This window comes from Notothenia rossii, assembly GCF_949606895.1.
Source record: "Notothenia rossii genome assembly, chromosome: 1".
Taxonomy (NCBI): Eukaryota; Metazoa; Chordata; class Actinopteri; order Perciformes; family Nototheniidae; genus Notothenia; species Notothenia rossii.
In genome coordinates this window covers 50,436,175-50,459,604 of record NC_136912.1, presented here as the reverse complement: position 1 = coordinate 50,459,604, position 23,430 = coordinate 50,436,175, and the positions used below count along the sequence as shown (strand labels likewise).

The 23,430-nt window shown below is 38.3% G+C and overlaps 2 protein-coding genes across 10 annotated transcripts; one reads left to right on the top strand and one right to left on the bottom strand.

Annotated features, from left to right (window-relative positions):
• The first annotated feature begins 615 nt into the window (after window positions 1-615).
• On the top strand, window positions 616-22,876 carry LOC307036583 (uncharacterized protein). Of its 7 annotated transcripts, none has more exons than XR_013807390.1 (12): window positions 616-1,023; window positions 1,543-2,046; window positions 2,377-2,502; window positions 2,762-2,842; window positions 3,072-3,279; window positions 3,472-3,641; window positions 3,734-3,832; window positions 4,012-9,479; window positions 9,621-9,738; window positions 9,987-10,185; window positions 10,352-10,407; window positions 22,744-22,876. XR_013807390.1 is itself a non-coding variant. In XM_079677031.1 (8 exons), exons 2-5 carry the CDS (start codon window positions 1,945-1,947, stop codon window positions 3,219-3,221), a joined length of 459 nt encoding a protein of 152 aa, XP_079533157.1. In that variant the 5' UTR covers window positions 630-1,023; window positions 1,543-1,944; the 3' UTR covers window positions 3,222-3,279; window positions 3,472-3,641; window positions 3,734-3,832; window positions 4,012-9,105. The 7 variants fall into 7 exon arrangements, 3 of the variants coding, with proteins under 3 accessions (XP_079533157.1, XP_079533158.1, XP_079533159.1); XR_013807393.1 differs by lacking the exon at window positions 22,744-22,876 and having other exon boundaries at window positions 4,012-8,975; window positions 9,136-9,479; window positions 10,352-11,722; XR_013807391.1 differs by lacking the exon at window positions 22,744-22,876 and having other exon boundaries at window positions 3,757-3,832; window positions 10,352-11,722.
• Window positions 15,289-20,804, bottom strand: LOC307022479 (uncharacterized protein). Of its 3 annotated transcripts, XM_079655283.1 has the most exons (6): window positions 20,565-20,797; window positions 19,213-19,378; window positions 16,508-16,570; window positions 15,911-15,978; window positions 15,738-15,781; window positions 15,289-15,353 (listed from the first exon to the last, which is right to left on the bottom strand). In XM_079655283.1, the coding sequence occupies exons 1-6, from the start codon at window positions 20,775-20,777 to the stop codon at window positions 15,305-15,307; spliced, it is 603 nt and encodes a 200-aa protein (XP_079511409.1). In that variant the 5' UTR covers window positions 20,778-20,797; the 3' UTR covers window positions 15,289-15,304. The 3 variants fall into 3 exon arrangements, 1 of the variants encoding a protein (XP_079511409.1); XR_013803414.1 differs by lacking the exon at window positions 15,289-15,353 and adding an exon at window positions 17,634-17,902 and having other exon boundaries at window positions 15,484-15,978; window positions 20,565-20,796; XR_013803413.1 differs by lacking the exons at window positions 15,289-15,353; window positions 15,738-15,781; window positions 15,911-15,978; window positions 16,508-16,570 and adding an exon at window positions 17,874-17,902 and having other exon boundaries at window positions 18,453-19,378; window positions 20,565-20,804.
• Window positions 22,877-23,430: the final 554 nt, after the last annotated feature.

Sequence of the window (23,430 nt, the reverse complement as noted above, 5' to 3'; positions counted from 1 at the left end):
TTTATTCTCGCGTCCAGGAGAGAAGCTTTAAAATGAGACTAAAAAAGATTCAAATGGGATACTTTAATTAAAAAAGGCGCGGTAGTGTTACAGACAGAATATTGTTCCGGCAGAAAAAAGCTGTGATCTGTCTCTCCTGAGCAAGAAGAGAAGCCCGAATCCCCCGTTCGGTGCTTTATATATCCTCTGCTGGCTCCTCCCCGCCAGCCGGCTCGCCTCGCCTCTAATGTCCGTTGTTGCGTTTAAACAGAGGATTGGTACTTTTCACCTTTAACATATGCTTAACACGCCTTTTCTCCTCATATTCTCTTTCATCACTTTTCTTGTAACACATTCTAAACGCTGTAATCAATACTCTAAAACATACAGAAAATGCTTCACGGCTCGTTTGGTTTCCGGTCATTCCGGATGTTGTCACATGCTACTCTCGTCTGTAAACAATAGTGTATTCAAATAAACTGTACTTTCATTTAATATTCAGCATTGTAGTATCTCGACATCTATAGTTGTAGTGTTAAATCAGTAGGTTTCGGTTTTCACCACACCACGTCATTTCGCTACTCAATTCACCTCTTTAGGAAATCGTATATTAGCCACATGCTAAATGCTAACCGTTGATGAAGGATTTTCAGAATAAAAGCTTAACTGCTTGTGCACAAGAATTTCTGGTTTTTCAGTATAAAAGAGCGTTTAAACTGACGGTATGTTTAAGCTACATTATACCATCAAAACATTGATTTTAATTTCTAACAATTGCCACTGGGAGGAAAGACCTCCTGTGGCGCTGTGTGGTGGTTATGGGTGATCTCAGTCTGTGGCTGAAAGTGCTCCGGTAAAAAAGGCAATATATACTTTTTTATTTTTGTCCGTAGGCTACTTAGGTTATTAAAGAGTTATCGTGTCAAAATATAAAAAATGTATCAATATTTTATTGTATAATCGGTACAGGAAATTACATCATTCAGAGCACCACCTATTGGCCAAAAACGCTGCCACCGGCATTACGATCCATCCTCTGACAAAGTAAGTTGGGTCACTAAAGTCTGATACATGTTTTGCTTAGATTTAATAATTGGGGCTTTTTTTTAAGCCTTTACTCGCATGGTTCATCATACATACTGAACTGTTCTAAGTCTGAGAAATGCTTTCGCCATAATCAGCAAAGCAACATTAATGTGAAATTATTCTTGCGGACGGCTAGCTAGCTAGCTCAACATAAGCTTAAACTAGTTTAGCTACATTTATATCAGCTCATAAGTGGTGTGTGAAAAATATTTGTCTTAATTACGGCTACATACGTCGGTGTTAAAGTGTGAGTTATACGTTATCTTAATCGCTTTTGTTTTACACATGACAGTACTAACGCTGGCCGACATATGTTTGGGGGGCAGGGGCATAGTCCATGTCCATGTGCTTGTTACGCGTATGAAACAGGAAACACGTAAATGAACTCAGTCTGTCTAAAGTAGTTAAACCGTCACAATGTGCATTTAAAAAAGCTAGTTTCACTACATAATTCACTTTTTCTGTTCTCTCCTACAGCTCCTGTACCCACACCACAAACCCATACACTGATCTACACCATCATAAAACCAACGGCACTTTTAAGAGCCAAACTCAACCTATCTCTCTGTCTATCTACCTACCTTTCTTATAGTTATTGTCTCTATCTTTTTCTATCATTCATTATCTATTTCTTCATCTATCCATCTCAATCTTACAATCTGTCTCTCTATCTCTGTTTGTCTCATACAGCAGCTGTTGCATATCTGTTGTGTCTGGCTGGCTGGCTGGCTGTCTGGCTGGCTGGCTGGCTGTCTGGCTGGCTGGCTGGCTGGCTGGCTGGCTGGCTGGCTGGCTGGCTGGCTGGCTGGCTGGCTGGCTGGCTGGCTCTCTGGCTGGCTGGCTGGCTGGCTGGCTGGCTGGCTGGCTGGCTGTGTTGCAATGGCAACAAAACACTACCCAGACCCCAACAATCCCACATCCAAAGAAGGGAAACGCATGGCTCTTGAGCTGAAGCATGAACATATGCTAGCTGAAGCTAAGGTTGGTGTTTTAACCCATATGGCCTCATTCATTTCCCACTTGAATTTGGCACTATCTGTTAGCCAAAAAATGCTGAACAGGCCAAGAGTAACTGGATTTTGGATCGATGTATAGGGCCTTTGCAAAACGGTTCATCATTACAACATGGGGGGCAGAGGCTTACTAAATAAAGCTTGTTCAACTTGTTTTACTTCATTCGTTGTATATGGTAGGAAAAACTTGAAGCAAAAATGTTCTTCAAGTGAATTAATTTACTTGTATTTTTCCACTGTCATATGGTATCAGTTTATCAGCAACATCAACCTTACATGAGTTTTTACTTGGTCACAGAAAGCAGCTGAGGAGAGGAAACGGGCACGCTCTGTAGGAGACACTTTACAGTCCCCTAAAAGGGGCTGTGTAGGACGTGGCAAGCCGAGAGGGAGGCGTGGAGGCGACGCCAAGGCTCAGCTACAGGTTGAAATCCCAATTATTTTACATTTTTATGAATTTACTAAGTAAATGGTTGGAAAATCGAATTAAAACACAGTAATTGCTTGTTGAGGGTCTACAATAATTCCAATATATAAACGCATAGTGACACTACAGTCGGAGACATTCCCACTGTGGTGTCATAAGAAGTATGCTTTATTTAATTTCACAAGCTTTTAAACAATAGGTAGATAATACAAAACATCAGTTATCTGTTGTTAACCCTCTGTGTGATGTTTTACAGTCACATCCCCCCCGACTGAGGGCTTCCAGTCTTCCAGTGTGGAGGTTCTGCGTACTGAACCTTCAGCACAACACGAATTTGGTAAATCACAAAAATGGCTTTAAGTTTAAAACTAAAATCAATTTTTAAATAAATTGTGTTCGTGAGAGAAAATAACCTTATACACAACTGACAGTTCAGGACTCGAACGAGGAATGTAATTCAGTAAAGATATTGGCCAGTTCCATACTGAGCAAAAAATAATCCTTGATTTTTAGTGTTCATCTTAAATATAATCATTTAGAGTTAAAGTTTCCCATTCTGTTCACAGAAAAGAATATGGAGAGACTCTCTGACATTCTTTCCTCATGTCCTCCTCCTGAGCCTCAAAAAAGCTCTGCCTCATCCTGGTCTTTTCGGCAGCAGAAAGCCTCAGAGCGCTGGAAAGAAGCGAGACCACACCACCTACAATGCCTTCTAGAAAAAGAGGCTGTTGGTCATCCCCTGTGTGGCCTCTGCCACGAGCCGGCTGTTATTAGGTGAGATAACATTTACCTTTATTTAAATTACTTTACCTAATTGTAATTTTTCAGTATTAATGCTCAGTGCCCTGCTATTTCAGCTAACATGCATGACTTTTGGGATGTTAGAAAACTGGATACCTAGAGAAAACCCACATGAAAATTAAAGTAATTCTAGGATATTAGAATAATTTTGTATTTCCTCCCAAGGTGTATAGAGTGTCTCCCCGAGGAGTGGTTCTGTGAAGACTGTGATATACTTCATCACAAGAACCAGCCACTCCACAACAGGGACAGTTTAATGAATGTTTTTTTTAAACCAATTAGTCCAACAACGTGTGTTGTTAGAGTGGAAGGTGGATATGACACCCATGACCAAGGTATGCTCTCTCAAACTTGCATTTTGATGTTCACATGTCTCTTAGGCCAGCATATAATGGTAATTAGTGCTTTTCTTCTTTTTTTTTGATAGCTTGCATATTGCCAACTGGGAAGGCACCCAACTGCTCCTGTAAAGGCACAAACTTCACTGTGGTACCAGGCAAACCAGTGATTTTAATTACCATCAATGGTAAACATATATATATTTGGATTTCTATTGAATTGTTGTTATATGTTTACTGTTGTGGGCTGAGGCATTGTGATTCCACTTGGAGTAAAACCTTCATGTAATATCTGTTCATCTTTGACTATTTGTAGATGGAACTGTTGTAAAATGTGTCTTAATTATGTTTATTTACTTGTTCCAAGGGCGTTATGACTTGCATCTGCCACTATGTGTCTGTCAAACTTGCCAGCAGCAGTGGACCCCCGACTTGAAAGTCCTCCTTAAGAGTGGATACTGGCCAGCTTCGGTCAGTATTTCCACACTTTACACCTTGGACCTCCTGAGCTCCTTGGAAGAGCTCAAGGTCATCTCTCCGGGATTCTCCAGACAGGCCTTTGCAAAGCTGCTGGAGCATCGCACAAAGTGTGGAGGAAGAGTAAGTGTAAATATTCTTTACCATATTATACATTAAAACATTTCCGTAAATAGACAAAATCACAGCAATATATGAAATTATTAGGGCCGGGACTCGATTAAAAAAATTAATCTAATTAATTACAGTCTTTGTAATTAATTAATCGCAATTAATCGCATTTTTAATCACATATAAATATTTGACCTGAGAACAGTGAGAAGCAATTTTTTTCACATGTATTTTAGTATACCATTGACTAATGACTGAATACATAAGCTTAAGCAACAAAACATTGTTTATTTTTTTCAAGATGGTACTTAACCAAGACCTACAGAAAAGTGCAATTTTGACATAAAGTGTAGCAATAGCATATTTAGGAATATAGTACATTTCAGAGACTCAGGTAGCCTATAGGTAGGTAGACCTTCTGTAAACTATAACACTTTGTTTTTTAAGTAAAACACAATACTTTCAAGTACATTCAGAACATTGGAAACCCTGACTATTAGAAAACATCTCTCTGTTGCTTCAGAGGCCATAACAGACTTTGTTGATTTACCAACAGTTGATTTAAAAAATCTAATACATTTCAGTCCAACTCTCTCAATAACCTTGGCCAAAACAATAAACAGTTCAACATAAAGTGCCAGTTGCACCAACAACATAATAAATAGTTCAACATAAAGTGTACTGTACCATTTCAAATAAAATAAAAAAGTGCCAGTGATTGACCTCAATCCCTCCTATTCTTCCAATATCCTGATGAAAAATAAAATCTCTCTGTTGCATAGGCCACTGTTTGATCAACGCGAATTGGGTGTGGGTCCTTGTACTCCGAGTCGGGCTAACGTCCACGCTAGCTTCCACGCTAGCTTCCACGCTAGCTGCTATAGGTTTTGCATTGAGGGGATACTTGAGGCTTGATGTGCTGCGGTGATATGCAAATTCCTTTTTGCATAATTTGCAAACAACCGTGCTCTTATCGACGCTTCCATCCGTCCGTTTTTTAAAACAAAATGTCCCATCCACGGGGCCAACCAAAGTGGTCTCATCAGCTTCTTCGTTCAAGTTTGACTATTGTTCACTGTGGTTTGTTGTTGTTTGAAGTCATGAACGTTAGTTGGTGCTCCAGTATAATCGGTACCCCTGAAACTCATTCAGTCCTTATTCAGAATTCTTATCAGAATCCTCTGAGTTTTTATCAGCTTTGGTACTTAAAACAGATAAAGTAATTATCGTAGGTGACTTTAATATTCATGTTGACGATGATAAAAATAGCCTTACTGTTGCATTTAACTCTATATTAGATTCTGTTGGTTTCTGTCAGAGTGTAAATAAACCAACCCACTGCTATAATCACACTCTTGACCTTGTTCTGACTTATGGTATTGAAATTGAGCAACTATTAGTCGAACCGCATAATCCTGCTTTATCCGACCATTTCTTAGTAACTTTTGAAGTACTGTTACTAGACTACAAAGCATTAGCCAAAAGCTCCTGCAGCAGAAACCTATCTGTTAGTGCTATAGCCAAATTTAAGGAAGAGATTCCACCAATACTTAACTCGATAGCATGTCTGCATGTAGGGGAGGAAACTTATACAAAATGTACACCACCCCAAATTGATCATGTTGTTGATAGTGCTACAGATGCGCTGCGAATAAAATTAGACTCTGTTGCTCCTTTGAAAAAGAAGAAAATAAAACAACATAGATTAGCTCCATGGCATAATGCCGAAACCCGCAAAATAAAGCAAAAGTCGAGACAACTTGAAAGGATATGGCGTTCCACTAAACTTGAAGAATCTCGTTTAATTTGGCAAATTACACTCAATGAATATAAGAAAGCACTGCGTAAAGCCAGAGCAGCATACTACTCTTCATTAATAGATGAGAATAAGAATAATGCAAGATTTCTTTTCAGCACTGTAGCCAGGCTGACAGAGAGCCACAGCTCGACTGAGCCTTCTATTCCCATAGCACTCAGTAGTAATGATTTTATGTGCTTTTTTAACGATAAAATTGTTACTCTTAGAAACAAAATCAATGACCTCTTGCCTTTAACCAGTATAGTGTTATCAACAGCTCCCGGAAACGTAAGTTCTAATATTACACTCGATAGTAAACTAGAATGCTTTTCAGCCATAAACCTTGAACAATTAAATTCAATGATTCTCTCTTCTAAACCATCAACGTGTATCTTAGACCCGATTCCAACTAAGCTGTTAAAATAAGTTTTTCCATTAATTAGCACTTCTTTATTAAATATTATGAATATGTCTTTATTATCAGGCTATGTTCCACAATCATTCAAAGTAGCAGTGATAAAACCGCTTCTTAAAAAGCACAACCTCGATCCAGAGGTTTTAGCCAACTATAGACCTATTTCTAATCTTCCGTTCCTCTCAAAGATTCTTGAGAAAGCAGTCGCAAAACAGCTGTGTGATTACTTAAAAAACTATGATTTATTTGAAGATTTTCAGTCTGGCTTTAGAACACAACATAGCACAGACACAGCTCTGGTTAAAGTCACAAATGACATTCTAATAGCCTCTGACAAGGGACTTGTCTCTATTCTTGTCTTGCTCGATCTTAGTGCTGCATTTGATACTATCGACCATGATATCCTATTGCAAAGACTAGAGCACTTAGTTGGCATACAGGGAACTGCTTTAGGCTGGTTTAGGTCCTATCTATCTGAACGCTCTCAGTTTGTACATGTCAACGATGAATCTTCCATGCAAACCAAAGTTAGCCATGGAGTGCCACAGGGCTCAGTGCTTGGACCTATTTTGTTCACCCTATATATGCTTCCGTTAGGCAATATTATAAGGAATCATTCTGTAAACTTTCATTGTTATGCGGATGATACTCAACTATATTTATCAATCAAGCCTGATGAAATTAATCATCTAAATAAAATTCAAGACTGCCTCAAGGACTTAAAAACGTGGATGACCTTAAATTTGTTGATGTTAAACACGACCAAAACTGAAGTTATTGTACTTGGCCCGAAGAATCTACGAAACAATTATCTAAAGATATATTAACTATGGATGGCATTAATTTGGCCTCCAGTGAGACTGTAAGGAATCTTGGTGTTATATTTGATCAGGATTTATCCTTTAACGCCCACATAAAATCAATTTCAAGGACCGCCTACTTCCATCTACGTAACATTGCAAAAATCAGGCATATCTTGCCTCAAAACCATGCAGAGAAACTAGTCCATGCATTTGTTACTTCAAGGCTGGATTATTGTAACTCCTTATTATCAGGGTGTACCAAGAAGTCAGTCAAATCGCTTCAGCTGATTCAAAATGCTGCAGCTCGTGTACTAACCAGAGTTAGGAAAAGGGACCACATTACTCCTGTTCTGGCTGCCTTACACTGGCTCCCTATAGAACACAGGATAGAATTTAAAATTCTTCTTCTCGCCTACAAAGCCCTTAATGGGCAGGCGCCATCTTACCTTAAAGAACTCATTATACCCTATTGTCCTACTAGGGCATTGCGTTCCAAGAATGCAGGGTTGTTGGTTGTTCCTAGAGTCTCTAAAAGTACAATGGGAGCCAGAGCCTTTTCTTATCAAGCTCCACTTTTGTGGAATCAGCTTCCAGTTTGTGTTCGGACGGCAGACACCCTATCCGTTTTTAAGAGTGCGCTTAAGACCTTCCTTTTTGATAAAGCTTATAGTTAGGGCTGATTAGATTCAGCCCCTAGTTTTGCTGATATAGGCTTAGTTTGTCGGGGGACATCTTACTTCTTCCTTCTCTCTGTCTATACCTGTGTACTCTCATGTTCCGATTAATCCAGCTTCCCCAAATGTCTTTCTTTTTGCTGTCTATATACGCCGGGATCCGGAGTCATGGATGATCCTGCGGTCCTGTGTCATGGATTGCGAGTCCTGGATCTTGAGTCGTGGCTGTGGTCCTGGATCATAAGTCCTGGATGGATATACTCATGGATTCATCTTCCTATTATACACACATGCATTTCCAAACATTTGGACTACCTATGTTGTAAATGTATTATCTTTTCAATTTACACACGGCATCTATTGCACGTCTGTCCGTCCTGGGAGAGGGATCCCTCCTCTGTTGCTCTCCCTGAGGTTTCTCCCATTTTTCCCTTTAAACTGGGTTTTCTCTGGAAGTTTTTCCTTGTACGATGTGAGGGTCTAAGGACAGTGGGTGTCGTATTGTCATACTGATATTCTGTACAAACTGTGAAGTCCACTGAGACAAATGTAACATTTGTGATATTGGGCTATATAAATAAACATTGATTGATTGATTGATTGATTCAGTGAGAAACGTTCCGCGGTGCAAAAATAAGTGCGATTAAAATGCGTTAATTTTTTTAACGCGTTAATATTTGTGTAATTAATTCATCTTAATTAACGCGTTAAAGTCCCGGCCCTAGCAATTATCTTCCAGTCTGGACCTGTCAACGGAGATGCACTGCAGCGCAGCTTTCTGGAGTTCTCCTATGCCTCGTATGAGGAAGACCAGCTCTGCTGTGGTGCTCCTTTCATCTGCCCTGCCTGCACGCCGGAGATGTTGGCTGTTTCTGCCGATGGAAACAGGAAGCTGTATCGCTTTCGGTGAAGTGGAAGGTGCTGTTTTTACAATGTTGTTATTTAACTTTTTTGATTACTGTTTATATTTCATGGATATATTTGCTAATCTTTTTTTCCTCAGTTCTGATGGCAGCGCCTTTTTTAATGGGCTCTTTGTAGCAGAAGACATAGGTATATCACAAAAATAGCCATGTATATCCGACCCTGACTTTCTTCAAATTCAGCTACTTCTCCTTACCATCTACTCCAAAATCAGATAATTAGAACAAATGGTGGAGATTGTGATTCCATTGCTTTTAACTGATTTGTCATGATGTAATGTGTGTTTTAGACCCAGGGAAGAGGCACATGTAGGGACTCCCAGTGGACAGCAGCGAGGGAGACGTCAAGGAGGGCTTCGAAGCTGGATGAAGAAGGGATGGAGGTGGCTGTATGTCGCCATGGGTTTCTTTTGAAGGCCTTAAATATGTACAGGGGGGAGATAATCGCCTACCCCCTGTATCTTCAAAAGGAGCTCATGCCAGCCAAAGCCAAGTTCTTCGCCATGGATGTGGCTTGCAAGTACTGGCCGTACATGGAGAAAGCTGCAAGTGTCCTTCCTGCTCTCCAGGAGCTGACCACCATGAAGCCATAAGCCGTGTAATGCATTCTCGAGCCCATGCTACCAAATGCAAGGTATGTGAAATATTTTTGTATCACGTACATTTATATTTTTTATATTTATAATACTGAAGTAGTAAATATCTAAGCTATACTGTTTAGTATAGTAGTATGTAGCCTCTTTGCACAACAATTCCAGCAACCTTTTACCATCAGATTATATGAGGTGGGAAGAACCAGGAGCGAGCAGGGATGACCGCTGGGGAAGAGGTGGAGCAGGTCAACAGCTACCTGTCCCGTTGTGCCCTGACAACAAAATACATGTCCAAAGCAGGTGAGTGGAAGGTTTTGCCCTATTATTGCATACTTTTTTAGATGACACATCATAACCTCATTATTGCTTTCAAAAGCACGACTGGACGTGCTCACAGTGCATGCAATGGGACATAATTAAGTCCCTTGACAGTGACATTCATCTTTATATGTACATGGGAGAGAATATACTCCATTGAAGTGCTCTGGCCTCGTGAAGCAATCTTACTTTATAGTATGTCCATATAACAATATTTTGTGTATTTTCAGATGTAGACAAGGCGAATGGAGGACTTGGGTGCACCCTAAGAAGGAAGCATGCTGAGGCGTGCAGAGGTTGCAGGTGGTACTGCAGCAGTACAAGACTGCTTTACGTTCTGATGCTTGTTTCCTTCAACATGAAGAGGAAAGTCAAAGTGGCCTAAGCAGTCCAGACACCAGTGAAGATGAAGAAGGAAACATAATTTTGGTAATTTACTTATGAATTAATGTACAGTATCTTTGTTGATTTAGCCTCAACCTAGACATGTTGCTGTTACTTTTGTATGATTAATGCTAAACATACATTGTGTATTCAAAACCTCAAATTTGGTTTCTGATCTGCCCCACTTTTTTGTTTCTCTGTATTTCCCCAGATTGCTGCTGCTCTCAAGCACGAATATCCGCCAAGACTTGATGTGCTATCAGAAATGTAAATACTTTACTGACTTTATATTTAGAGATTGTATTCATACTCCTCAATGGAAGATCACCCTTGAATATGTTGACCATCTGACTTTTCCCTATGCCGCAGCATCAGGCCAAACATTTCACTTGTACACAACTTAAATTGTATTGAAGAAAATGCTCAGCGTCCCTGGAATGCATCCTGAGCAATGAACCATTCACTTTTGATCCTTTTTGAAACACTAGAATGTAAATTCCTAAATCTCCAAGTATATCTTGCTGGTTACCATACAACTTGGTGAGCACATCATTGTCCAAGAGCAGGAGGTCTTTCCCTTTTTTCCCAGAACGGGATGCCTATGCATTATTATTTTCGATCTCTTATAGGATTTAACTGTCATTAACTTTATATGACTGCACTTGTTACACCGCGGGCCAATAACAGCTTTCCTCGAATTGTTCATTTTTGTTTCTTTTGCGTTACTTGCTTTAATTGCTTTGTCAGTTATATTTCCTTTTTGGTCTCCATCTATTAACCTGATTGATTGAAGTACTTCAATCAACATGTACAATGCACAGTCTTTTAGGATGTATAATTAGGGACATTGAGATAAACAACAAATAGTTTATTTGGTGAATCACCTCATTGTTGTTCTCAAAACCAAATAATACATTGTTATATATTGTTATATTTGATTTACACATAGAATGTACATGTTTAATGTACATAGTTAAATCATAAAAAAATGGTTGTGTTGTATGATTTCTTAATACTGTATGTTATAACCGTTTGCATAACTTGATTTTATGTTCTGTTGTCCATGCTTTTCATGTTAGACTAACCCCAAACACTCTAGAGTCAAGACATACACCCTTATGGTGGCCTTTTACTTGTATTGTGGTGAAACACATAAGTAAACCATTGCCAGAGAGGACCATTTTATTGTTTTAAAAATAATGTTATTGATGTGGTTGGTTGATGAATACATATAAATTAAGCATACGTCTGTGGTACTTTTTGTTGTTTACATCACACTGCATTATAATGCGTTTGGAAATAAATTCATTTAGAAGTAACAATATGGGTTAGCACTTGAATATTTTTGTAAAGAGATGATCCTCATCCGGAACACTGGTTGTTGGTTTAAGATAAGATAGAACTTTATTGATCCCAATTTGGGAAATCTTTGCGTTGCAGCAGCATTAAAACACATGGCATTATACAATACAAATAAAAAGACAAGAAATAAAGAAGAAAATATACATGTTGAATTTACAAATGAGCAATAACAAGATATGCAAGGTATTATATTTACATAACTATGTGACAGATGGAATATTAAATATTACACTGAATATGTCAAATGTACAGTGAAGAGAGAAAGTATGGAGCAGAGAGTTCTCTTCCAGCCAGAGGTGATTTGTTGTACAGCAACACGTTCTCACTCCCAACCCGTCACATGTTGACGGACGTTCAGGGCCCCTCCCCGTCACCGACTTGCATAGAGCTCCCTGAACGTTGGTAATAGACACGTTGGGATCGCGGCGAAATGCTCTCCGCAGATCCATTCTCACAGCGTTTATCAACCTTTTTCTTACTCAATATCAAGGCACACTTATTGTTTTTACTTCTTTATTTTAATTGAATAATGTAGGACTTTTGTTGCCGTCAGTTATGGGGAGAGTTGGGGATCAGAATACTGAAATCTGTATTGTTTCATCGTTTTTTCCTTCTAATTTTGTATTCTTTTCTAAACCACACACTGTTATTTACTCAACAACACATAAGTATCCTTGTGTGTATTTATTTGTTTGATTAATAAACACAAGTTGGAGTCCATCAGGACCGAGGGTCGGAGCAGCTCATTTGCTTTAGAGAATTTTACACCCGGAAGTAAGTATTCTCTCCGCTTCGCTTGACAAACCCATCCATGGACAAACCCCGTGATAGTCCTCAAGCTCTGATTGGATGTTTGAGTGTGCGCCGAGGGTTACGCCGAGCGTCGAACAGCACTTTGAAATGGGATGGAACCACGGCAGACTGTCCAAAACTGGATTTGAACGGGTCCACCCCCTCCCCCACCCCGTCCCCAGAACTACAAATGTAGTAACTGTGTAGTAACTACACACCATTGTGTGTTTCGCAACATGTTCTATGGCACGTCTCTGCTGGGAATTGTAGTTTTAAAAGACGTTTTCATATTTCCCATGATAAGAAGTTGCCAGTATTAAACTGTGTACATCCCTGGAGGTTTAGGGGATAGGAAACACTCACATTTAAAACATATAACTAATAAATGGGGGGAAATTGCTTGTGCCCATAATGGGCAGCATTAATATATATATATTAATAATAAATAATAATAATTATTATTATTATATAATTTATAAATAATAAATATAAATATAATATATATAATATTTAATATAATGTAAATAATATATATATATATATATATATATATATATATATAATATCATATAAATAATAAAGCTCTTCTGACCTTAGCTGTCATGTGGGTATATTTACCCACATGCCAGCTAAGGTCAGAAGAGCTTTATTTAACAGCTCGTCTTGTGTCTGTGACCCCTCCTGTTTTAAATTGATAAGCCTGAAACATGCACTTGTCAAGGTTCAGAGGCAAATTTTGCAAATATGGCAGTAGCCATCGATCATCTTAAGATAAGATATACTTTATTGATCCCAAGTTGGAAACATTTTCGTTACATCAGCATGTGTAACAGTTGTAAATATGCAGTGGTGTTTATTTGTAAATCATTTAGTATAATCACACAAATTCTGTGTTTTATATTTAATAATTCTGTGTTCTTTATTTATTGAATGTTCGATACCTGACAAGGTCGGAGATGAACAACTTGGGTCGCAGGTTCCTCAACAGTGCATTACAAGACATCTATCAATATGTGTGTATACCTCCACCATTAAACTGTCATATTCTGCACATTTCTTATACTATCTACATACATCTTATAAGAGTATAATACATATGTATAATATCAGTTAAAATAAGTGCTTAAACATACAGTAGTTAACATTGCAGGAAAGCAATATATTAGTACTTTGTCAGGCTTAATATTTATACCCCCAAAGCTTTTTTCTTATTCAAAAATAAGACCTTAACCTAAAGTATTCTTTAATGTTTAAATAAAGCCTTATTAGTTTGTCTGTCTGTGTCTCCTATTAATATCTAATAATAAAAATAATACATTTCAATAACGTGCTTTAACCACTAGGTGTCCCTTTCTATCAGCTGTGCACCGTTATGGTGTAAATATACCAATATACCGATTGGATCAAATATAAAAGTCAGCCGAATTAGTATTGATACTGCAAGGATTTGACCGTCCGTCAACATGTGACCGGTTGGGAGTGAGAACGTGTTGTGTACAGAGTTATTGCAGTGGGCAGGAATGTTTTCCTGTATCGGTTCCTGTGACAGCGGAGCTGCAGCAGTCTGTTGGAGAAGGAGCTCGTGTCTGTCCAGGTGGGGGGTGGGGGAGGGGGGGGGGGTTATCTGTCTGTCCAGCTGCAGGTGGAGAGGATGGGTGGGGTTACACATGATGGAACCAGAATAAGTTTTTTTTGGCTTACACGCCTTTCATCGTAGTGGAAAATGTTGTCATATCCAATATCTTTGGATAGTTTCACCATTGAAATGCGTTTGATAACACTAGTCGCTAGTGCCAAAATTGTGGCCCTAAAAATATATCAACTATTCATTTGTATGGCATCCAGAGCTTCCACATTTTAGGGAATATGTTTTTTGATTTAAAATATCATCAATGTCATAAGTAATGGTTACATTAAAACCCTCCTATTGTATTCGTTTCCCCCCCTTACTTTGGTGTTCGTGGTCAAATTTGACCGGTCCTGTTTTAACTGCTATTACATAAACACAAAAACCATGAATCATCACCAAATGTCATTCATTTCATCAACATTGTATGTTGAGTTGGCACCTCAGCTCAAAACATACAAAAACACAGAAGAATAGAAAGTCAACCCATTGAAATGATATGAGAGCAGTGCTACAAACTACAATTCCCATTAGATACGCGCCCAACAATCGTTATGAAGTACATAGAGATGAAATATTTGTAGTTCTTCCGGCGTGTGTGCGTTTGCTCGTTCGACTTGTTTTGCCTTGACGGCCGTATAGGCTCCATTCCCTTTCAGAAATCCGTCAATCGGGCGCGATCCGAAACCAAACCCTGTGTTTAAAAAAATATAAAATACAAATTTGCACTTTTGCCTCCTTAGCAACGGCAGTATCGTTTGGGTAGCGATCTGAGTTTGGGTACCGTATCTGTGACATGACAAAGGGTCGCCGTGACAACGTGGTGATGAGATGTGGATAACTTTCCAGATAAAGACCATCCTGATACTGGAGTTGTGGTTTTCAATAAGTGAAAAAGAAAATTCAAAGTAATCACTACCATTTTAATATCTCAAGCATTTGTCCCCAAAAGCTTTTAAATGTAGTAGCAAAACCAGTGATCCAGATCAGGATCATTTTAATTAGGCCTACAATTAAATGATATAATAATACATTTTATTTTTAGAGGGCTTTTCTGAAACCCAAAGACGCTTTACATGCAAGCCTACCTCCAAAGCGTTATACTTTGGAAGTTAAACAAATTAGATAAGGCAGTGGATGGCAAAGTACCAGATTTCACACATGAATATGCTTAAAATAGGTTATGGTGTTCCTATCACTGACAATGAAATCATGTAGTATTTCAACTGTAATTTCCTAAAAAGTCAAATGCATTTTGGTGGAGGTTTTCATCTTATTTCTAATAGAAACATATTAAATATGACTCAATTGGAGCATATAAACAAGAGAACAAACGTGCAAAAACAAAACTGGTGTTCAAATAACAGATTTTATTTTTATGCATTATCCCGGAGAATTCTTCGGCAGCCAGGAATGAGCCCACTCCTTGCCACTGAAAACAGAATGGAATAATGTTAGTTACAGTTACTGGTTTCGTCTTTCCGAAAAGCATAAACCATGTGTGAAGCAAACATCTTATAACTCAATTTATATAAGTAAATGTTTCATTTACCATTTAGAAAACGTGAGCATAGAAATGAAAACAAATGTTCTAACAAACAATAAAAACAAACAAAAACACATACATTAACAACAATGAAGTTAAACAATCATTTGTTCCTACACTACTTCAGCTGCTTCAGAATAACAGCAGTGAAATATATAAGAGGACTGGTGGTAGATTTGGATGTTTTGCATTTGTTAAATATCATGTGTTTGTTCTCCAACATGGGACTACATCAGATGACATGAAGCCAAGTAACTGGAAGATATATACCATACTGGACAGGGCTCCCACTCCACCAACATTTCTGCTTTTCCCTATCAAGAGAAGAAAACAAATCTCTAATTTCGGAAAGACCACACGCATATTAGCTTTAGCAAACAATTGTGTTGGAAGTTTGTAAATCATAAAGCACACCCTATGCATTACTTTTATTCCCGTCTAACCTTTCTCATTCTTTCTTTTATTACACTCCTGATGGGGAAAGTTTCTAGGCGAGTGTGGTAGGAGCAATCTGTGAACATCAAAGCAGGTTCCACATACAGTATTAGTCATATTAAAAATAAAATAAATACAACTATGAACATTTAAGTAGCAACCAGACTTGCATGATGAAAAGTGACCACACTGTTATCACTGGTCAAAAGTTACTGTCGACATAATTGAAATGGAACCAAGCTGCTCTCAGTCCTAACATGGGATGCTTGTTTGAATGGCCATACCACTGCTGAGCCTGAGATGACCAAAGAAAATGCTGCACTGCTGCTTCCTTTACTGCCTAGCATTCTCATCACCACCTTATCAACTATGACTGTATGTATTTTAGTCTAATTAGACAATTAAAGCCCTTTGGATTTTTGGATAATGTATCAGTTATAGTTATTAGACACAATATAGCATTGTTAACTCACTGAAGAAGCATCAATCACTGCGTTTACATGCACTTTGCTAAAGTACATGTCGATAGATTTATTAGAATACCAATCAATTCGACTCATGCAAATGTTTATAATCAGTCAAAATACTTAATACTGTTAATATACCTGGCTTTTTCTTTTTGCGTCTAGGACCAAGTACTGTGTCCCTCACGGACCCTGTCCTGACAGCTGTGGGTTGAAGAAGAAATATTACTATATACATACAGTACACCAAGTTAAGCTTAAACTCAAGTTTCAAATTACATCCCACAAATGCAGCATCACATGATGCAATAGGTGTTAGGTACAGATCTGTTTTTGTTATTGCGATTTAATTGAGGTTGATATATGAAGTCTAGGTGTTTTGTTGTCTTGCCTATAGAATTGACTCCATACTTTATGTGTAAGGAATAGTTGGATACATATTAACATGTTGTGCTGTAACGTTAAATGAATTTAACTTTGATTCAAAAACCTAAGTTTATTCCCCGTATGTTCATTATGGGACAGTGTCGTATCTAAATGCAGTTCTTGAGTATAAAGTTTAAATATGACGTTGTTGCATGAGTTGCTTCGAAGTTTACCCCTATGGTCAGGGATTGCTTTAGGTAGACCATAATATTAATGATATCAACCTCTCGTACAATATATGGACATGAGCCAAATCGTTTTGATGTAATCGACCTACTGCCCAACGCTACAATGTAAGACCCTTTCTGTGTGTAAACTAAATCCCATAGGAGTTTTATTTTGTGATTTATCAAATGTAAAGTAAGCCTGCTGTTGCTTTGCATTTTTGTGTGAAAAAGGTATAACCATATAGTAACCACATGTCTGTTCAGGAATGAAAGACTGTATTTTTCTAAACGTTCAATATTTATTTATATCCGAGTACCTAAGGATATACACATACCCAAGTATCCCATTTTCCTTTCATATTTATGAAGTTGTAGGTGAAATTGTTATTTAGATTAAGCTATTGCTGTTATTATTATTTACCTATTGGAACAATCATTATTCCCAAAAATGCAAGAAGTGCAATTAGGTGTTTTGAGATATTGTAGAAGCATGACTTGTCAACAAGTTACCTACAATAATTTTTTAGGAAAATATCGGAAAACACTCTTGATTTTTATAAATATAAAAGCTGCAAATCTCAGAGAACAAATGTCACTGTGTGTGCTGTGTGCTCTGCATGTGTGACCATTAAAGAGGGTTTCATCCCTCCGATTCTATCTATCTATTTTATTACCTGGCCCCTCCGTGGTGGTAGCCTGTCTCACATCATCCCGCTGGGGCTGCTCCTCTTGCCCCACCTCTATGATGGTGCACTGCTTCACAGGGGGGGTCTTCAGCACCTCCACCTGCACGGTGCTTGTCTCTGGCACCTGGCTCTCTGTGGTCCCTGCCTCCTGCCAGTTGTTTTCTGGTTCAGATGGGTCACAGGGTGTGAGGTTGAGCGTGACTGTCTCTTCCTCAGGATCTTCCCAACCCCCTGGCCAGTGGAGTCCTGTGTCCAACCTGTGCAAGTTAAACAAATGTTGGTCTTGACTTGCTTAAGACAAAGAGGTTAACTCATATATATCTAGAAATAAAAAATAAAGCGTGCTTAAGGTATGTTTCCAGACAGGGTCAAAAATATACTCGTCATGTCATAGGACTGTGTGCAGTCAAAGTTAATAGCAGAGAAATAGTAGTGTTTATCAAGTCAACCATTTATGGTTTTGTTTTTGCGATATTATTCTTCCGATTTGTGTCTACATTCCATGTGATGTGACATGTCAATTTGTCGGTAGACAACATATAGACGTGTGCATGTATGCTCCCTTACATTATTTACATCCACACATTTTGTTCAGAATTTATGAGACTGACGCAAACGTGTTGTGCATAAGTGCAATCAAATAAGTAGCAAGTCGCTTTGGATAAAAACATAAATGTAATGTAAAGGGACCTCTGGATGCACTGGATAACTGCTTTTGTTTACAACCCGAGAAACATGACCTTAATACAGAACTGCCAAACTGAATATGTGGTCAACTGGGATCGTCTTCATGTATTGTGCTCTTACCATTAACCTCAAAATATTTCTCCCTTTTGGGCGTTGATAAAGGAAACCGTTTAGGAACGGTTTGCTAAAAGGAAATTGCTTAAGGGATGGCTCAAGCCTAAACATACATTTCAGTCATCAAACCTAACTACCTTGACATTAACAACTTTACAACTTTCAATTTGTATACAATGAATGCGCAAGTGGTAGCACAATACCCCAAAATGGTTTTTCAAATTCACGTAAACTTGCCTAACTATTTCCTGATAAATAACAGTTAAATGTCCACAAGTCCCCTCTGCAGAGTAAGCCATGTCTCATTAGGCTACATACTCAGTATTTAAAAATGTATTTATTGTATGTAGTTTGCTAAAATAATAAACAGTCAAACGTTGTCCATAACCCTAAATATTTTGCAATTACTTTCAACTTTTGTAATACTTTGCAGCTAAAAATAGTGACAGTTAACAGGTAGAAAGGATGTGTGTTAGCTGTCTCGCACAAATATAGTTTGCCAAACCCAAATAAATGGCTCGAATGACTGCTTTCTGGCTGTATCAAAGGATAAATACTGGATCAAGTTGTTGTCCCACAAGATTTGGATGGATTGAAAACAGTCGCTGTAAGTTGTTGTTAACTTAACTGACTTTATTAAATGAGTTGATCCAAACTCATTCCATATAACTGTGTTGGTTATAAGGAAATGTTAAGCTCTCCATTGATACAAACATTTTGTGTACACAATACTGTGAACTGTGAAGATATAGTGCAAGCATCTCACCTTCACAAAGGTACTCATAAAAAGTGCCTATCTTGTCAAGGTAATCCTGGGCATAGGCGGTCAGTGTGCAGCGAGGGGTTAGGATTTCACATTTGACGTCCTTCTTCCTGGTCTCCTTGCCAAGAAGCAGCACTGGTTTAAAGCCAATGGCATGGAGTTTCTCAAGCTGTAATGACAAAATAATATATTTACTGTATAAAGAAATGGAAAGGAAACATCAACAACAACTATATAACTACAACTACATGTATAACATTACTGATGACACCATCTAGTTGTATGCCATTCAGAAACATAGATGCTGATTTAAGCTTTTGCAGAATCATGTATTTACCAGGAAGGGTTACACAGTAGAAGCAGAAAATATTTTATAGACAAACACCAAATACAAATAAATCAGTATCCTGAGTCCCAGTTCAAACCCTGATAATCTTAAAGTTAAAGTACAATAAGATACAAATGTGTGACCACTCAACAATTAACAGTTAACACTTACAATGACTATTGCATAATTAAAATGTAACACAATCCAAGCATAGCTTGACACTGTTGAAATTGAAATTGCGTGCTACGATGTAAAACGTTCCCGTATGTTGTGGCTGCAGTCGTAAGAGTAATATAGAGTAGTAACATACAATTATGTAGTCTTATTAAAGGTGGGGTAGGTAAGTTTGAAAAACCGGCTCGAGATACACTTTTTGTTATATTCCATGGAATGCTCTTAACATCCCGATAGCAATGAATATCTTAAGTGCTTTGACAAAAAATCCATAAAAAAATGTCATCTGTCGAAGCCGTAATACTGTAAAAATCACGACCAATCATCTGAGCTAAAGTAACTGGATGGCCTACCTGCCTGTCAGCCTTCCATCTGTGCACAAAATTATCTCGTGCCCTCATTGGTCATGTGCGCGTTCGTGTGTGTTGGAGGAGGGGCTCTGTAAGGAAGTGGCAAACTTACATACCCTACCTTTAAGGTCTAAAAGTGTGTACATAAGCAAGAATGGAACACAACATGGAAGTGAAGGAAGTTTCTCTGTTTATTTAAATGTGTAGTTAAATTAAAATAGTGTCCCTTGGCTGTGAAAGTTAAGATAAGAGTAGTTTTAAAATTGAAAGAAAAGAGAATATTAAATAATACCTTTGCAATAATATCTATATTTGAAGTTGATATCAAAGTGTACATTGGTTAATAAGATACAAACATCATTAAGAAATAAATGTATATAAAAACAACATTCAACTTGATCCTGGCCCAATATATTTGAAAACAGTCAGGGTCCGTCTGTGTCAGTTCTTTGGTGTCAGCTTGGTGTGTCCAGGCCTTAACATACAGTAAAAAGTGTACATACCAAGACAATGGCTTCATCCTTGATGGAAGCAATGTTGTGGTTCTTCTTCCGCCCTGACACCCAACCCCCTCGCTTCTCATCAAACCTCTTGAGCTTCTTCTCAAGGCGCGGCTTTTTTGGCTGCTCCTTAAGGCAATGTCCACAGATCTTCTGTGCACAAAATAAAATGTTCTGACAGAAGGGACATGTCTTTTTTGTTGACCCACTTGGCATGATTAACACGGGATTACAAACAAACAGATAGACTGACAAACACAGGAAAGTAGAGAAGTACAGTACATAGATAGAAGGGTGAATAAAGAAATAGATGATAGATATAAGAGAGCTAGATAGGGATATAGGGAGATAGGTTGAGTTTGGCTCTTAAAAGTGCCGTTGGTTTTATGATGGTGTAGATCAGTGTATGGGTTTGTGGTGTGGGTACAGGAGCTGCAGGAGAGAACAGAAAAAGTGAATTATGTAGTGAAACTAGCTTTTTTAAATGCACATTGTGACGGTTTAACTACTTTAGACAGACTGAGTTAATTTACGTGTTTCCTGTTTCATACGGCTAACAAGCACATGGACGTGGACTATGCCCCTCCCCCCCAAACATTAAAATGTCGGCCAGCGTTAGTACTGTCATGTGTAAAACAAAAGCGATTAAGATAACGTATAACTCACACTTTAACACTGACGTATGTAGCCGTAATTAAGACAAATATTTTTCACACACCACTTAGGAGCTGATATAAATGTAGCTAAACTAGTTTAAGCTTATGTTGAACGTGAGCTAGCTAGCTAGCCGCCCGCAAGAATAATTTCACATTAATGTTGCTTTGCTGATTTTGGCGAAAGCATTTCTCAGACTTAGAACAGTTCAGTATGTATGATGAACCATGCGAGTAAAGGCTTAAAAAAAAGCCCCAATTATTAAATCTAAGCAAAACATGTATCAGACTTTAGTGACCCAACTTACTTTGTCAGAGGATGGATCGTAATGCCGGTGGCAGCGTCTTTGGCCAATAGGTGGTGCTCCGAATGATGTAATTTCCTGTACCGATTATACAATAAAATATTTCCTATATTTTGACACGATAACTCTTTAATAACCTAATTAGCCTACGGACAAAAACAAAAAAGTATATATTGCCTTATAAAATGCAGAAAAGTTTAAACATCTAACATGATAATAATAAATAAAAAATAATGATATCTTAAACCAAAATAAATAAAATGGAAAATTAACCGACAACAACAATTTAACATAAATAAAACAAGGAATAAAACAAGGATAAGTTTGACTCAATGTTGTGTCAAGTACAAAAAAAAAATATATATTTTTATTTTTTGAAAATAATACAGCTTCCAGCTTCCCGAGACACGAGGAGACACGAACAATTCTTCCACTTGAAATGCGTTTAAACTGTGTCAGAGAGATGTTTAATCGGTTCATTTTAATTGGTTAATAATTGGTGTTTAATGCTGGCAACTTCTAATTGTTGGGGGGGGGGCGGCGTTCGATCCAGTTTCGATTCCGTAACCTTGGCGCACTGCCACTCCAACATCCAATCCCGACTTGAAGTTTAATCACGGGTACTGTAGTCCTAAACGATAGCTGGGGATTATGGGTAGTGTAGTGTCTTCGGCCATCCTAAACTCCGATACAACTATTTTGTTTCTCTGAATCGAAGGAGAGCTGTGATCATGAGCTATGGGCTTTGTAGATACAGGTCCCGGGGTGAATCGTGGTGCAGGGGCCCTTCTCTTTTTGACCACAGGGCGATGCACGAAGATGGTGGGTATAACCTCTGCTCTCAGCCTAGTCTTGCCCTTTTTCGTCTTGACAAACTGGTCTGCATCAAAATGTGCCTGCGGAGTGACTTGAGGTTACTTCACACACAGAACAACTCAGTTTTGGTTGAATACACAGTATTAGGAAACACTTTATACTTACTGGACATGTTATACTCATTACTGTATATAAAATATGACCAAGAATGTGAGACAACTGTATAGAAATTCATATCACATCTTTTACTGATGCCATTTGTCATACTTTGTTAAACTCACAAATAATAAAGTTCCATAACTTCAGTTGGGAACAAAGACCACACCTTATCTCCCCAAGGCAATTTCCAATAAGTGTGCTATATAGGTGTGTATAACCCTTTCTCCTGTCTGTTACTCCCTCTTTCAGCACAAGAACCAGAGGGGGATTCAATGGAGCCTGAATACCTGCATTGAGACCCTCACCCTGCACCCTGAGTCTCAGCTCTGTGTTTTTCAAGCCTTTCCCTGTTTTTTTGTATTAAACAAAACATTAAGCTCTCCCAATGGTGTGGTTTTCGTTTTGTGAATAAGTGCAAATGCAGTGTTTGTATATAATAACCTCACATATTTTGTTGCTGTTGGTCGTGAAATTGCTCCTGCTGACTTGAGCCAGCCATTTTTTCCTGTGCACTGTGTCAGTGGGGAAGCCGTACATTCGTACTCCTTTCTCTGAGCGATTTGAGCATCCCCAGGCAGCACAGCAAACCATGGTGGCGACTGGGAGGCAGCACAGCAAACCAGGACAACACGGAGGAAAAGGCACAGACAAACTGCATGATATGCTATTCAATGTTTATTGCATTCCATGTATTTGCAATGGATGTTCCTAAAACAACACATTTAACATCATCATCATCATGCTGCTGCTGCTGCTGCTGCTAGTCCTTTGATAGTCACCTGTCGGTCTCCTGTCCTTTCAGAAAGCCATAAAGATGACATTAGTCATTTAGATAACTTGTGAACTCAATTACCATGGGATTACTGAAACTACCATGAATTTAAGAAAATGGTAGAAATTAATCTAATCTGAATTTTGAAGCATTCCTTTAGATCC